At 37.8% G+C, this 17245-nt stretch overlaps 1 protein-coding gene across 1 annotated transcript in view; it reads left to right on the top strand.

The window, feature by feature from the left end:
- Positions 1 to 17245, top strand: part of ARHGAP15 (Rho GTPase activating protein 15) — a 334864-nt gene that overhangs the window by 34603 nt on the left and 283016 nt on the right. Inside the window, exon 3 of the mRNA XM_086615574.1 lies at positions 12994 to 13068. Within this exon, the coding sequence (XP_086471700.1) occupies positions 12994 to 13068 (75 nt within the window). The remainder of the gene's footprint in view (positions 1 to 12993; positions 13069 to 17245) is intronic.

Below are 17245 nucleotides of genomic sequence, written 5' to 3' on the forward strand. Positions count from 1 at the left end.
ATAAAATCTTCCTTGTAAAAAACTTTACACCAGATATTGTATCGCTGAGGGGAATCCTGTAAGCACTGCAATGCTGGACCGAACTGATGCTTTTACTGTGTCCTGGAGTTTCCCAAATTCTTTAACTTTGGACTTTGTGCACAGGAGCAATTTAAAGTATCTTATTTTGTCTCTAATTTTAAGAACTTAATGTTGTATTGTTGTACTGTTAACATGATGCAGCTGTTAATAGTAGTGCAGGGAAAAGAAGATATTTGTGGGGTTTTGTGTTGTGGGTTTTTTTTTGTTGGTTTGTTTGTTTAAAATCAATTCCGATTTGCTTACAAGAAACTGATGACGAACTTTCCATGCTATTAATGGCTAAAAACATGTTGAATGGCATCTACTAGTGATGCTAGTTTTAGAAAAATAAGCCATATTTGGCAAAAATTTTAGGAAACTTAAATAAAAATCATGCTAGAGCCTTGAAGAGTTTTCTGAGGTGGTCTATGCCTGTTGATTTCAATCATAAATAAATGTTGAGTCGTTATGGAAATTAGAAAAGCTTTGAATAGAGCAAGCATTATGCCAATAGTCAAAAAGGGAAGATGGCATGACTTAGAAAATTTTATAGGCAAATTAACCTAACAGAGTATTGGGTTAAGTAATGGAAAAAATGGTACAGGATTTAAATAAAAAAAAAAAAAGTTAGGAATATCATTGATGTCAATCATCACTACTGAATAAAAACCAAATTTTAAAAAACTCAAGAACACAGCATTACTTTTTGATGCAAGTCTTATAGAAAAAAGCAAACATATTTGTGAAGCATAGTGAAAGTTTGTAAGTCACTCGACTTAATAGTACGTGACATTCTGATTAAATATTAGCCATGTGCTGTATCAGTGAAGCACACGTTAAATGGATTAAGAACTGATTAATTTACACGTTTCAGAAAGTAGTCCCTGGGGAATCATCATCAACTGGGTGAATTTTTAGAGTTGTTCTCCAGGGACTAGTACTAAGCTTGACACTAATCACTCTTTTTATCCATGATATGGAAGTAAATAGAACAGTTCTAATAACATTTTAAAATAGAGCAAAGATTGATGGACTGGCAAATAGGTCTGGGTAAAGGCACTTGTGGAGAGTGATCTGGATCACTTAATGACTGAAAGTGCATTTTAATTTATCCAAATATATGTATATATGGGAAATACAGGCCATGCTGTTCCCAGAACTAGGAACTGTATTACTGCAAAATGTAGCTCTTTTGGGTGTTTCGACGTCAAAAAGTTTGAGCTGACCCTTGTGAGTGATAATGAAGAAGGGAGATGGCAAACATTTATGCTGGTCAGTGGCGCTGATGAAAGGAAACTAGAATAGTGATACTAAAATGATGAAAATTATCCAAGGAAGAGGGGAAAAAAAAAATAAATTAAACGAGTAAGAGATTAGGAAAATTGTCTTGCTGATGAAGGACCTACAGACTTCAGCATGTTTAAGTTATCCGAAAGACATTGAAAGGCAATTGATTTCCTACTTACCTACATTAAGGGACGACATTGGGCACCAAATACTTCTTTAAAGTAGCAGAAAAAGGTGAAACAAGATGAAATGTCTGGAAGTTGGAAGCCCCCCAAAATAAAATGAGAGTTACAGTACATTTTGCAAAGACGAGTGGGAAACTGTCAGGAGAATTGGTAAATTCATCATTTTTTCATGCCTTCAAGTAAGAAATGGATCCCTTCCAGGGAGATATCAAACAAAAATTTCCCAGGCTAAGTCCAGCATAGTTTGGATAAAATATTTATACAAACGTTTCTATAAACAGTGCCATCTTGATTCCTCATCCATGTCAAGGGGTGGAGAAGCAAAGAGATACAGTGGCAGGTGCTATTTGAAAGCTTTCATTGGACTGGGAATGCGAAAGGAAGAAAACCAGCACATAAGTGATAAATCAAAGCCTTTTTTTCCTGGGGCACTGTCTGTTTCTTTTTTTTTTTATATAAATTATTCTTTATATATTTTATTATTTTTATTTTATTTTAATAAAGTTAACGACTTCTCTGGTAGCATACCTAGTGTAAGTACTGCCTTTACACACTGCCCACACTTTGGATGGCAGTGGATTATTCTTGTTTAGGGTTTTCTATTATATCTAAGGTAGGTGACTTCTCTGTCAGAACAGAATGAGGAAAATCAAATCAAGGGCAATTTCCAGTCTAGACACTTCAGAAGTTTCAAGCAGGATAATTCCATTTTTTCTTCTCTTTATCTGCTGTATCAACGTTATATGGTTTGCTGTCAGTGTAATGCCACAAGAGTAAAGCCAGGAGATTCAGCGTGCTTGGATCAGAAACGTGCTTCTCTCTCCTACGTGTTGCCTTCAGCACACGGATGAACTTGTGGAGTGAATGCAAAGGGAGCGTCATATTATTTGAAATGTTTGTCTGTGAAGAGTATATAATGGAATAGTGTTTAATCAATATGGAAAATAGCATTTTGCAATTGTAGTTCCTATTTTGCCAAGACACAAATGGATGACGTTTTTTTCTTTTTTTTCCCCCTTTTTTTTAACCTGTGTGACAAAGAATCAGATCAAGAACCCTGAAGCCCAATACAATTTTGAAGAACTAATTTTTGTATTTAAAAAAAACCCCAACGACCTAACCTTTGTGTTATAGTACTTCTACTGTGTCAGCAGATTTTGGCAACAGTGCTACAGTAATAATTTTGTGTCAGATGAAGGCAAATTGCAAGTGGAGAATCCCAGAGCTGGGTAATAGTATTAGCGATTGCTGCTCTCCTACCTGGTTTGCTGCAAGGTTGTGGTTAAATATAAAACTGAGAAATGTCAAAGGAAGAGTGAAGGAAAGTTAAGCTTTTAAATATTTTCATTCTTTTCCTAGCTGAATATTGTGATGTCAAATAGGATAGGAAAGAGTCACTCTGCTAATTGACCTTTGTAAAACCACCCATTTGATTAAAAGTAGATTGGTTATGATTTTGATTGCTCTATGTACTTCATGTTGGTGTTTATAATGGCACTTGGGAAAATCTGTTTGAAATCTTTGCTTCATTCTTTCTTCTGCTGCTTATGTACTTTGGTCCTCTGAACAGTGCTGATAAGCAATACTGATATTCTTAAGAGATTACAGGTCATGGTGGTATGAGAGACTATGTAAGACAACAGGGCTGAGAAAAAAAGCATTCATAGCTTACTTAGGTTATTAGTGCAAAGGGAAGGGAGAGCAGGTGGCAAGTAAGATGGCCATCTAGATATTATCAATCTGACCGGTATCCAAGTGGTTCTGTATTACAGTCTCTAATTTTGGTCTCTGAATAGTTGTTAATAAGATTTAGCTATGGAGTTGTCAGCTGTGACCTGCTAGAAGATATTCCTTCCAGTCACATTAAAAATGTACTTTGTGAAAATTCTTCTGCTGGCAAAATCAAAGGACTTTCCATTGTAAAAGCCAACGCTTTACCTCTGGAATCAGCAACTTGAAAGTTAGAAAGGAGGTAGTCTTAGTGGCTTTTCCCCTTCAGATTAAAGAAGCTGAAGTAAGCTTGGAAGTCGAACTGTTTTTTTTCCAATTCTTTGATTTTTGTCACTGGATGTTCATAGCGACTTTTTTGGCTTGTGTTCCTTATAAATCTAATTTCCTTCTGGAGCCAGGACTTTTTCGGCACTGCTCCTGTGAAACTTGGACACAACAATTTGACAATATGTCCAGACCAAACCAGATCAAGTAGTCACACATGACTGACTCGGTGGAGCATGCTCAAAGACAAGACTGATGTCTCCGCGCAGCAAACAATTCTCTAGGGTAGGGACAGCGTGATCAAATCCAGTCACCCCAGAGTAAACACTAAGTTAGACACTGCTTAAATGTGCCTTGGAGCACAGGCTTCCTCTGCTGACTGCATGAGAGCCCCAAGCCAGGCTGCAGATCCAGCCGTGCTGTAGCTTTTAGGTCTCTTTTCAGCCCGTTAGCAAGTGTCTGTGATCGTCAGAGCGGTATTGGGGTGCACTCAGCAAGGGGAAGGGCAAGAAAAAAAGAGAAAAAGCACTTGTTAGAATAATTTTGTGAATGTTTCATGGGTATTTGGAACTCATTTTATTAATTTTCCACGAGCGTTTGAGTGCGATGGTTTGTTCGCCGGAGTGTTGGCAGAAAGGAGGAGTCCTGGAAGACTCCCTTGGATATGTTCTCTACTGCGGAGATCTCTTTGATTTTCCTCCCCCTCCTTGTTTTAAAAATTTCGTTCATCTAATCAAAGAGTAAAAATTTCGTTCATCTAATCAAATACAACTATAGTATGTAACTTTTCTAATGACTCCTGTACAGTCTAAGAAGGATAGCTGAAGAATTATGAATGGTCTGTAAAAATACCATGAGATTTATATGCACATATAAAGTTGTTCAAATAATTTCAAGTAAAATTTTAATAAAATATATTCTTTTGGAATAGTTCACAAAAATATTTTTTAAAGTAGCTTATTATTTAAAGTAATAAAATTATTATTATGTGTTGATTTGCCATTAATAAAACTATATTTGGGCAGGAAATTATATTTTCATTTTAACATTGCTGTTTCATCTTAAAATATCTGCAATAAGGTTAGCTTTTGGACTCAAAAACCCCCAAAAATAGAGAAGCTTTTATCCTCTACTTATTTTCATAAAAAGTATCCTGTGTTACCAAGAAGGGTTTTCTCAGATATTATTTCAAAGGACAATGACACAAATTAAAATGGATCTCTGTTAAAATGACTTTTTTTACTATCTATCTTTACTGATGCCATTGTTTACTATGGAATATTTTCTGCAATATGGTATATATGGAATGTACGTCGAAGGTAAACGATTTCAGACAGGTCTGGATTTGGTTCACACTGGTTTTAGTATGATCTGCCTTTGATTTTTATGCATTATGGCCACTGAGTGATAAATGGTGCCCAAGGTAGTTTCAAGCTAAGCTGGGTCTCAGAAGCAGGCTAGCCTGGGAAGCAGAATAAACTAGGCTGTGCCCCAGTTCATGTGGCTGTGGCTGTGCTGCTCTGATGCTTGGGCCAGTTTGTTTCAAGTTAGCCCGGGCATCCCTCCACTGCCGTTGACAGTGTAGAACATATTCTTACACAAGAATCCCTGCAATTCTTTTGTATCATTCCATTTTTGGGGCTTTCTTCCCCCATTAGATTCCTCCCTGCCCCCCCACACCTTTGTATTTCTGGCACACATATGTCCACAGGTGTTATTAAGTGTAGGGTAGCATGTGGTGTCCATGCTTCAGTGCTATCGCAGAGGAAGGACTTCCTACAGGAAAAAAATGATCACTTTCAGTATTTTGCAGGCTGCCCATCTAAGCCCATCATTGCCTGGCATCTACACACTAAGGGCAAGGATCCAGCGAACTTGTGAGTGGGCACCATGCCATCTGAACAGATGGGCATGGAAGTAGGCAGCCAGTAGACCATGTATGTGCATCAACTGTGGGTGTTGAGGGCAAGATTCCCAGTGGAGAATGTCCAAACAGCTGTCTGGCCTGAGCCAACATGCCTACGACCAAGCAAAAGTGCCATCCCTAAATCCTGCTGAGTTGGATTAACCTTCAAAAATAAAAATTGCTTCTGCAGTAGCATAAGGTGAGTTTTTGGCTTGTTTAAATCTGAGAGAAAGAATTAGGTAGGCAGGATAAAGAGATACACAAAAGTAGAGTCCACTAGAGAGGACTCAGCATTTGTCTAGGAATATTACTAATATTTTATACAAGGGTGTTTATATGGTGCACAGTAACTGATGACTTGCAGGGTGTAATATCAATGCTAATTATGCTCTTTCTGTTAAGATGATCCTTTCAGGAGAGACTGAGCTTTTGAGTGCATTTTGATTGTAGTGTATGTGCTGGATGTGATTTCATAAAGGCAATGCTTTTGGATTTTTTTACGTATGTGCTTAATAAATTGTAATGATTTTTTTGCTTTCCCCTTGCCCTGCGAATACTATTCTGGGTGCAATTTCAGGTCAGAGTTGCTGACAGTTTGCTGTCATAGCTGGGTTCTCACATTTATTGTCTTTATTTTTCTGAGATCCAAAGGGGACGTGAAAAGATAATCTGTCATTGCTCTCTGTCTGTATTAACTTTGATTTTTACCTTTTATAGACATAACATCAAAGAACCTATTTTTGCAGAGATGTCAGAGGCAAAGAATACTGAAATGCTGGTGTCTACTGTGTTGTTATTCCTGCTGATTTTACTCCTTATTTCCTCTATTTGGTGCACTACTCATCTGTAATTTTACCAAAGCACCTGCAGTAGTTAAGATTAATATATTCTAATATCGTGGTGAACCAGAAGTAACAACTGCTTTATGAATAGAAAAATCCGAATAGGAAACTTACAAAATATTTTGTTCCATAATATGTATTTTTCTGTATGGCTAGATGAATGCTGTCACAGCGTGCGCGTTGCTGTATGTTGTTACGTATTACAGGCTGCAACAGAAAAGACTGGTACAAATATATACAAAGCCTCACTTTAACTGTTCTTTTCTTGAATCACTGACTATTGTGTTTAATACAATTAAAGCGTATTGAAGCTTTGAGACCACATTCCAGTTTGATTTCCTGTTGGAAATCCTGAGGATTAGAAGCAGCGCAGCTGTCGGTCCCTTTGTGGTAGTTTGATCCCCAGGTAGGCGAATCCGAGCGACCTGCCGTCACGTTTAGAGCAGCCTTTGCATTTCTCAAGCTTCTATGGGTGGTAAGAACCTTTTGTGGCTGCCTCCTCTTCCGCCTATGGTTTTGGCAGATCTCCTACTCCTGAAAAGGCTAAAAATGAAGCCAACTACATCAGCTGGGACTCCCTCAAAGCAAGGATCAATTGGACAAATTTCAAAGTCCGTTTGAGTAGCTAGAGAGGAACAAAAGGGCTTCCACTCTAGGGACAATCTGCTTCTGGGAAACAGCAAGCCATTAATGGAGAAAAGTACCTAGTGCCTGATGTAGGCTTATCTTTGGAGTTAAAATGTTAACCCAAACTGGATATCCCAAATTTGGAGCACCTCTCCAACCGTTTTGGGAAAGAAGGTGACATAGTTTCAAACAGACTATGCTTTTCAATTAAGTTCGTGATTATTTATTCTCTGGTAACAGTTCGTCTTAACACTGGCTGAAACTTAAACTAGGATCTGAATAATTATTTTTCTCTTATTTCATGACCGAAGCGGCTGAGTAAGTCGAGGTACTTCTGCAGTAAAAGCACTGTGATGGTTGTCTATGGCAAGTTCTGAAGTCAGGGAGCACGCCCACGTGATTAAATCGCCTTTATAAAATACCTACCTTCACAGGCTCGAATACGAAGGAGGACCTTCGCACTGTGGGAAAGGTCTATAGGATTCTGATTTATAAGGGAGCAAGAGGTCAAGGGAAGCAAAGCCATTATCATTATTTTCACAGGCTCTGGAGATCTGAACCGAATATAGAGGGCAGTGTGCTCAAAGGGAGACGTGCAGGGGGAATGCAACACGATCCTGCTTGCTTTTTTTTTTTCCCCCACCGACTTCAGTCTCTGGATTCTGCTGAGAGTGTGTCATATGTGACAAACTCAAGCCTATAAGGACTGTGAAGTGGTTTTCTTATTAAATGATGCATGGAGAGATTATCTGGTCTGTAGCCAGCACACAAAAGCTCCATCCATGCAAGTTCCTATTCCCAAGCAAAGCATTTGGTCACCTGCGTAGTAACAAGTTTTCGGGGGCATGGGGATGGGGGGGGAGGGTGAGGAAAAAACGTGGACTGGTGGGGGCAGGACTGAAACTCCACTTCACGCTCACTCTCCCTGGAAGCCTTAGGAAAAAAAAAAAAACCACAAAACAGAGATCACTGATGTCATGTTATACTGCCTTGCAGTCTCCATTTACCTTTTCTTCTGAAGAAATCTCTTTGGGACAAACAAAGAGGGGGAAAAAAAAACCAACATGGGGTTCTAATGTAACCCTCCAGAGCAAGTCAGGAGCACCAGTGGCCACGGCTGTGGGCAAGGAACCCAATGGGACTTGAGGAGCTTTGCCTGAGGCTGAAAGGAGTCTTGGGCTGAGCTATTGGGCCGGGGTATTGCAGAGTTCTGATGCACCGAGAGCATCCACAGCAGCAGGACAGAGCATGGAAGGAGATTGCTTCCACTCTTTCTTGACAGCCTCCATTTCTTGAGGATGGACCAAAAACCCTTACGTGCTGAGATGACAAAGGAATACCTCCTAGTGGGGAGCTCCATAGGATTTTCTCAACGTCTTTCCCAGCAGAAGAGAAACCGTAACACAGCAGAGCCGTTTCCAAATAATTTCTGTAGACAGTGACAGACTTGCTATACTGCCCAAGACTGGATATTTTTAAATGAAACAAATCACTTGGAGCGTGGCAGTGAGTGAAACATTACAGGATTTTCCTTTCTCTTGCCATTGCCTAGGTGTCTTTCAAGGGATGGGGCCATTAAGACGTGCTACAATACGTTTTTGTTAAGTTTCTCTATCTAAGCAATTATGAGCTGTCACTGAAGTATGGGAACGACTGGGAACGAAATGACCACAGGCATCACTAAATCGGGTGTCACCCCTCCTTCCCTGTGGAGGGAATGGTTTTCACAAAAGTTTATGTGACTAGTTTGTACTTTTATTGCAAACTTTCAAGCTGCCACCAGTAAGTTCGATCCTATAAAGAACTGAGAGTTCTGGCCCTGATCCAGAAAAACACTTAAGACCGTTGCAGAGTGATTTGCTGGATCAGGTCCAGAGTGGAGCACCATGCAGCAGTAGGGACTTTCTCTCCTTTTTTTGGGTGTTTAAAAAGGAATCTCCACAGACATGATTGCAGTGTGGGTACAATGAAACAAAACAATAGTTATACTTCTAAAAAGAAAGGTCAAAGTGTGAATGGCATGATCATTTTGGGGGGAGAGATCTAACAAAACCTCCTGAGAACCTTCTCGGTGGAGCAGTGCAGTGATTGATGGAGAAAACAGCAGGTGGATGTCATCCTGGGATTTCTCACCCAAAGTGCACCTTTTCTGCACCGGTTGCAGCTTGTTCGAGAAAACTGTGATTTTCCCAAGTTTCTTGTAGGTGACATTTGTGGGTAAATAATCTGTGGTGAATAATTTATTTGATAATCTTGGAGACCACCTAGAAATGTCTTACAGTTATATTGATTATTTAGGGATACACGTGAATTCAGAATGCTGTTTCAGGAAATAATTCATTGTCTGGGCTTTGTGCTAGAGCAGCCTGTCCGGGCTTTTTGAGACGTGCTAGCTAGTTTCATTAGGTTTGGTTGAAATCAAAAAGAAGTGTATTGCATCTCATTGACTAGATAAATTAGATCAGAAATATGCTTGTAAAGGGAGATAAAATCCAAATCAGTTCTCCAAGTCTCTTTTTAAATCAACGCCGCAGTGTTTGAGAGAGTATCAATGAGTTAGCTGTGATGAATTCCCGCAAAAAGGGGGGAGAATTTAAAGAACAAATGGGAACACAGAAAGAAATGAAATTAAACATAAGGTTACTGTATTTTACTACTTCAGTATTAAAACAGCAGTTGTCAGATGGTTGTCCCTTCACGCCGGGATACCAGGCATATGTAATGGAGGCTTTGCCTTTGTACAAAGGATGATGATGGCTTAGTGCTTAGATGCCGGAATAACTCTGGTAGGAGATGGATACCCTTTAGCTAAGGGAAGAGGGGGGCTGCTGAGGCTGAATTTAACAAAACCAGACTTGCCCACAGACTTGCAAGCGCTCGCAGAGTGGATTTTTAATGCTGCAGGTGACATTGTTGCTGACTGAAGAATGTTCATCAAATCAGAAAACTGCTGATAAGCCGCCTTTCCCAAAAAGGGATCTCACGAACTTCTCCTGTAAATCTCTGCCTTTCATCATACCCTGGGAGGTGAGGTAGAGGACTTGTGACAGATATTATTTAGGTTTTCCTTCAGTTTCTTAGAGTCATTGAGGAAAAAAAAAATATCTCAAAACATCATCTTTGTGGTCTATCTATTAAAAACTGAATAAAAGAATGAAAGTAATTGAGCCTACACTTCCCTTTGAATATTTTGGTACACCACAGAAAATTGAGAGTATATCGAAACCTGAGTATATTGACTACTGTCACCCAGGTTCTCTTGCTAAGAAAATTTTACCGTTGAACTGAATATATCGTAAAGGAAGTGATATGATTAATTCGTTCAGCAGCATTTGCAAAATGCATTAAAGACTAAATTTGTATACGGCCTACTGGAATTTTATAAAATCAGCCTGTTAAAGTATATATTGCCTCTTGTTGCTGTGGTTTTTTTGAGTATCTTTGTTTCAGTTTTTTGAAGGATCCATTCCTAAACCAAAAGGCTGGTAGAAATGAGTAAGAACGTTGGAAGTTTCCATTAATTCCATTTGAAAGCCAAATATTTGGGGTGTTTTTCCAGACGACCTTGATCTTGACTTACACAACTGTGGATTTTGGTTGTATTTCTGTAACTAGATTCAGATTTTAGAGCTTCAGGACTTTCTGGAGTGAGATTGCTCGATGCTTGGGCTACAAAATAATGTGATTTCTCTTGGTTGTGGCCTATAAGAGAAACACCATTTTAGCAAAACTGCAAAAGTATCCCGTTAAATGACCGGATGAGAGGTCTATTCTTTCTCCTTGTATACATGGAATTTTCCTTAATATTTCTGCTTTGCATAGAACAAAGATGTTTTCAAAGCATGCAATATCATCTATAACTGGAATTTAATCTTTTTTTTTTTCTCCTTTCATACTTCCTGGAAATCTCACTATTGTCTTTTTATTACACTACCACTAAGAATTTGCTAGTATGACAAAAACAATACTTTTTTCCTATCTCTTCTCTTCGTTTGGTTGTGGATGGGTTTATTCCTTCTGTAATATTCTTTTTAGCATGTATCAAATGTGAGCATTTCTTTTGCTAATGCTCTGATCGCTGAACCAAAGACCGGACCAAAAGCTCTGATCGGTGCTGTGCACTTCACAAAGTTGCATATAGGGCCCCCAACAGACACATGTGATTCCTGGAGAGAGCAGCTGAATGTGAAAACAGATACTGTGGAGTGGTGGTGTGTCTTGTTATTTAATTTGGATGAGTGAAGAATATATTTTAGAAAGCATCGCTGGGCAATATGCTCCATAGTGTGTTAAGGAATAATTAGAATGGAGGATCTGGGTAAGAAATTATTTTCTATGATCTAGACCTGAATACTTTAGTTATATGTCTTGAGCACTATAGAACCTTCAGAGTTGTTGAACAGTAAAGATAAAGAAAAAGATAAATTGAATTAATTTATTTTGAATTTATATACATGGCTCTGCCTGCATTAATATTAAGTTCCATCTAAAATCTAAATAGAAAGACTGTAATCTTAGAAGTTCTCTCAATAGCATCAGCAAATCATTCTTGTTTACCCTACATGCTAATAAAACAGGAACATGACACTCCTGAAAACAAGATTGCAAAATACAGAAAATGTGGTCTGACATTTTTTTTCTCCCCAAAGGAGGGACTGCCACTAACTAAAGTATTTCTTATGAAAGCTCGATTGCTTAAGATGCAGAATATTAAGAGAGAAAAACACTTTAGGACACAGCCATGTCACCAGCTGTTACTCACCCTTAATGAAATTGTTAAGTGATATTCTTCATAAAATAGGTCAGAGAAACTTTTGAATTGTGAAGAATGTTTTATCTCTTTCTTTGAAATGTTTGTATTAAATTTAGAACTGGTAATTCATTAAGCTCATTAGCTCTGACTAGGAGAGTAGAGCAATATCTAGGATATAGATTTCAAGGCTTAAAAATGTTAGTGCTTACAAATAAACATGAAAGCAATGTGTGGAGAAAAAATATGGGATCATAATATGTTTAACTGTTTTTTGAGCGTGGCCCTCTGGATTAATTAAGAACATTTTCTATATTCAGACACTTGAATATAAACAGAATACATTATGACTTTTGGTTAACTCTGCTTTAATAAGGAAAAAGAGAATGCTTTATGATGAATACAGTGGAAACTAGTTGAGACTATATTTTGTTGTTTGCTTTTTGGCTTCAGTTAAAAGAGAAGATAATCACTGAATTTTACAGGATCCCAACTCCAAATTATATTGTTATTGATTAACATTCAATTTAAACAGTAAAAGTGTGGGGGTTTTATATATATATATATATATATATACACACACACACATATATACACACTTGTGCACTTTTGGGTGACTTGTCCTTTGTTGCAGGTTTGTAAGGAAGTAAAACATTATTGAGCTCTGCCAACACTCGATTTGTGATGAAACTTTTACTTAGTCTTAATAATTTCTGGTACAATGCAATAGTTTTCCAGAGCTCAGTCAGAGATGGTTATACTGTCTTCCTCCTAAAAAAGAAGGAACTGGAGGAAATCAAAGACTCAGTACTTGGGAAAAATTGTAGAATCAGAGTCCAGTATTGCTGTAGCCTTCTAGTCATGGAGATTTTAGAAACAGCCTTTAAAGCAGTTTAAATGTACAGGATATATTATGTGCTTGTTCCCACTTATTATCTAGTTTCTTTGTTGACTTGCTTTGTGGCCTTGAGGTTACAATTAGCATCTTTCCCATTTCTGTAAAATGGGTTTAAGAGCACCTAAGCAGTTAAGCAATTTTTGAGAATTCTGATAAAAAAGTAATAATTTAGAATTTTTATCAGTTGGTTTACTTTTAGTTAAATTTGTCCATGTGACATGAGAAAGAAACACATTTATACCAGAGATGCTTAGAGTTCAGTAGCTGGACACTTCAAACACGCAGGGCTCAGAGGAACACCAGTTTTCACTGAAAGAAGCCGGTTTTCCAATACTCCATGCTGTGTATGCCCAGTAATTAAATTTGTTGGTCCGTCTTCACCTGTATGTATTTGAATCCTCTCTGAATTTAAATTGTCTTTTTTTTTCTCTTTTAATTTTTAGATAAATCGTCACAGAAGAAATCATTCCCAACATAACTTAACGCTCGCAGACATCATTAGTACGCAGGACCACACGGTGAGCCATCGCTCTATAGAACTGATAAATCACTCTGGTTATTTTAAATCTTTAGAACGTAAATGTTCCACACACTTTCCTAAAGAATAAATACATGAGGCTTTGGATGCCTCAAGATGTTAAGGGATTTGAGGGCCTTTGATTAATCAATAAAAAGAATAATTTTAGAAGGTACAAAGCAATTTATATAGCTTGACTTTGCTGTTAATTTGGTTGTACTAGACTGATGTTTCATAAGTATTAATACTTGGTGTAAAGGAATGCAACCGTGTCTTTGTCCTGTCTTTGCCCATATTGAGGTGTTTTTAATATTAATATAAATTTTTAAAGTAAAAGTGATCACGAAATTGAAAAAAATTTTCATTGACATTAAAAGAATCTGGGGGGAATGCGAAGCAAGGAAGTTTTTCTATTAAAAGAAAATGAATATGTAAATACAGATTCATCAAAGAAGTGTTGGTATCAGTGGTACTTTTACCTACACAAGCTTTTTAGGTTTAGGTAGTTTCAGAAGCTTTGAATTCTTCTAATTAAGAAAATTACAGAACCTATATGTGATATAGTGACAATTACTTTTCCTTATAGTTTCTAATACTGTTAGCTCATAAAAGTATTTTTAATTACTATTTAGAAACTCAAATATTTAAGCATACATACTCTCATCTTTAATATTCTTCTAAAAAGCAAATTAAAAAACCCCCACCAAACACTAAACACAAAACTCCACAAAATAATTTCACTTTCTTATTTCCCTGCTTATACTTCAGGGTATTTTGAGTCATTTTCTCAACCTTCCATATGTTGAAAAGGTGCAGGAAGGGCAGCAGCTTAACAACAGATGACGATATTTATTGAGACAGAAAAAACAGGGCATATTGTTAGGATATATTAAGTATACTTTTTAATCTAATATCATCCATTTGCAGAAGTATTGTAAGATGATCCTGAGCTGTCTTGAAAGTATTTTCTTGAAAACAAGTAGAACAGAAAAAGGGATATTAACAGATGTTAAGCAAGGAGAATATAGCACCTCAAACAAAGCTTATAAAAATATTGGAGTCATCCTAGAAATTTTTTATTTGTCTTTCTGGTAAAGTTGTTTTGTAGTTCCATAAATGGCCATTATACTAATTACTGAGAAAACTGTACATGTTATCAATTAATGAAGACTATTATAGTTTTTTTTAAGACAGCACCTGTACTAATTCAATTCAAGTAATGTATATGAAAGTTACTTTCCTTAGCACTGAGAGGTCTCATTAACTGAAGGTCTTGTGTTTTAAAGCTGTTTAATTTAAAACAAATGGTAGATTTGAGCTATGTAATTTAAATTGGGATATTTTATATACCCAGCATTTGTTAGTGGATTTGATATTCTAGCTCACGATAGTTATAAGGAAAACATGACTCAACGGCAACAATTTCATCCAGAAGTATATCAATTTTTTAAGTTTCCAAAATGTGAGAATAGAGGTGGTTCCGATTTGATGTTGAAAATCACATTTGCCTTTAGTTTTGAATTGGTTAAAATAACAGTTTGGGAAGGGTGGTTGGTAAACTTTGAAAACATAAGGTTTCGGGTCTGATTCAGACAAGCAATCAACACCTTGAATGGTCAGCCAATGCTCCTCCCAATTTCCGTTTCCAGATGGATAGAAATATTAAAAAGAACAACCTTTCTCATATGTTATTTGGCATCTCTGGCCATGGCCAAGCATCAGAAGTTTTATGCTACAAAAATGGTTAGAAGGTGAAGAAAAATATTGAAAGATGTAAAGTAAGTTTGATTTTAAGAAACAGAAAAAAAAAAAAAATAGGTGGAGATGAGGATTAAGTCTTATTTTAGCTCTAATAATTCATCCATCCATCACTAGATAAATAGTGACATGACTCTGCACGGTAAGCCCTACACACTTTCTCTCTGGGTTTTCTATGGCAATGATATGCATGACAGGAATTTGCATGAGATAAGTACAAATTATAGAAAATGCACACATTAATCCTCATGTACTCATTTGAGAATGTCACCTAAATCATTGTCCACAGACCTTTTCACAGGTACAAACAAGTACGTACACAGCATGTATTTTTATATGCCGTACGCCAGCAACAAAGAAAATATAAGGCAATAGTTAAACACACTGCACTGTTAACATTATGGTATTTTTGTATAATCAAAATAACAGATATGTTTGATTTTCAGATTCTTATGTTGTGTGTTAAAGCGTGTTTTATTGCTATTTAATGGCTTTGCAGAGAGCAAATTCCTGTTGAAATTGTTACAAAATCACCTTGTGACACAATTTGCTACAAAAATCATGTGGAGTTATAATATCCCGGTCAGGCACTGACTCAGTAGCGTTTGAAAGAGAAAACAAACCCGCGCTGAATCACAATTTTGCTTCTTTTCCCATTAGTGACACAGTTGGGACACTCTTAGCTAATGAGATCTGATGAGGTGGCAGGTCAATGGGTTTGGCTGAAGACCAATTGTTTTGTTTGGTTGATTTTTATTTTTTAAATACACATTTACATAGCCAAAAAAACCCCACCCCATCCCAAATTGCGCATCACAGCTAAACAAGGGGTGTTTCAGCACATCATATAGAACCAAGTGTCTGCGAGGACCTCTGGCTTAAGGAAAGTGTGCTCGGGAATGTGGAGGAGCACAAATTAAGAGGGAGAAATGGAGGAGAAAAAAAAAAAAAAAAACAAGCCTAGGATTTTCTTGTAATGTCCCAAAACTCAAGCCCAACCTTGATACCCTGCAACCAGAGTTGCAGCCTCATGTATGCCAGCACAGTCCTTAACCTGTTCTGTCACCACAGAAAAGGGACTGGGTTTCAGAAACAGCAATCACAGAGTATGGGATCTACAAAGGTGGGATCAGATTGCAAATATCTCATCCTGCTTCTTATAGGTAATAGCGAAGGGCTTTGCCTTTTTGGGTTTGGGTGTATTTTGGAAAACGGACAACACAGCTGCGCTTTCCCTTAGTTACAATTCTAGTTTCAGATTTTATGTCAAGAATTGACAGAACTGCTCAGTTTGGGTTTCTGCGCCTTACTATGAGATAGCGTGTATCAAGAATAGTGTGACCAGCAGGAACATGGAAGTGATCCTGCCCCTGTACTCGGCACTGGTGAGGCTGCACCTGGAATATTGTGTCCAGTTTTGGGCCCCTCACTTTAAGAGAGATATTGAGCTCCTGGAGCGAGTCCAAAGAAGGGCGACTAAACTGGTCAAGGGGCTGGAAAATAAAACTTATGAGGAGCGGCTGAGGGAGTTGGGGCTGTTTAGCCTGGAGAAGAGGAGGCTGAGGGGAGACCTGATTACAGCCTACAAATACTTGAGAAAAGATGGTGGGGAGGTGGGGGAAGGGCTCTTTACATTAGTGTTGGGTGATAGAACAAGAGGAAATGGGCATAAGCTTAGTCAGGGGAGATTCAGGTTGGATGTTAGGAAGCATTTTTTCTCTGAAAGGGTTGTCAGCCACTGGAATAGGCTGCCCAGGGAGGTGGTTGAGTCCCCATCCCTGGATGTGTTTAAGAATAGGGTGGATGAGCTACTTGAGGATATGGTTTAATGGGGATTAGGGATGGTTGGACTCGATGATCTCTAAGGTCTTTTCCAACCTAGAAATCTATGAAATCTATGAAATTTAGTTCAATTGGAAACTTGGAGACAAGTTCTCCCTGCACATGGATGCACACACCACAGTAAGTGTGACCTTTTCAGGGCTGTGGGGGGTGAGCACCTCCATACCAGAGCTCAGCCAAAAGACAGCATCACTTGAAAGCATGATGCCTTCTAGCATCTTGCACGAGTCTTGATTTAGTGCTGACGCAAAGCAAAACGTGGCACCTCTGAAGGCAATGTAACTTTTCCTGTTGTACAGATATTTAATGTTTTTCTGACATTGGTTACCCCTAAAGATGACTCTCTTTAGAATATAAGAAACAAGAGCCTTTTACAGAAGTATGATGAGTCCCTCAAAGCTACTAATGAAACTTGGACTCCTGGAACTCAATATATGAGATGATACTGTGACATAATTTACTTGGGATGTATTTTCAACTCAGTTTTTACTTACTGCTAGAAACTTTGCTGGTAGTAAAATAAATTTATTCTAAATCAGCAAACAGAATATTATTGGGGTTTTTTTTTTGAGGTTAAT

This window comes from Tauraco erythrolophus, chromosome 8 (genome assembly GCF_009769465.1).
Source record: "Tauraco erythrolophus isolate bTauEry1 chromosome 8, bTauEry1.pri, whole genome shotgun sequence".
Taxonomy (NCBI): domain Eukaryota; kingdom Metazoa; phylum Chordata; class Aves; order Musophagiformes; family Musophagidae; genus Tauraco; species Tauraco erythrolophus.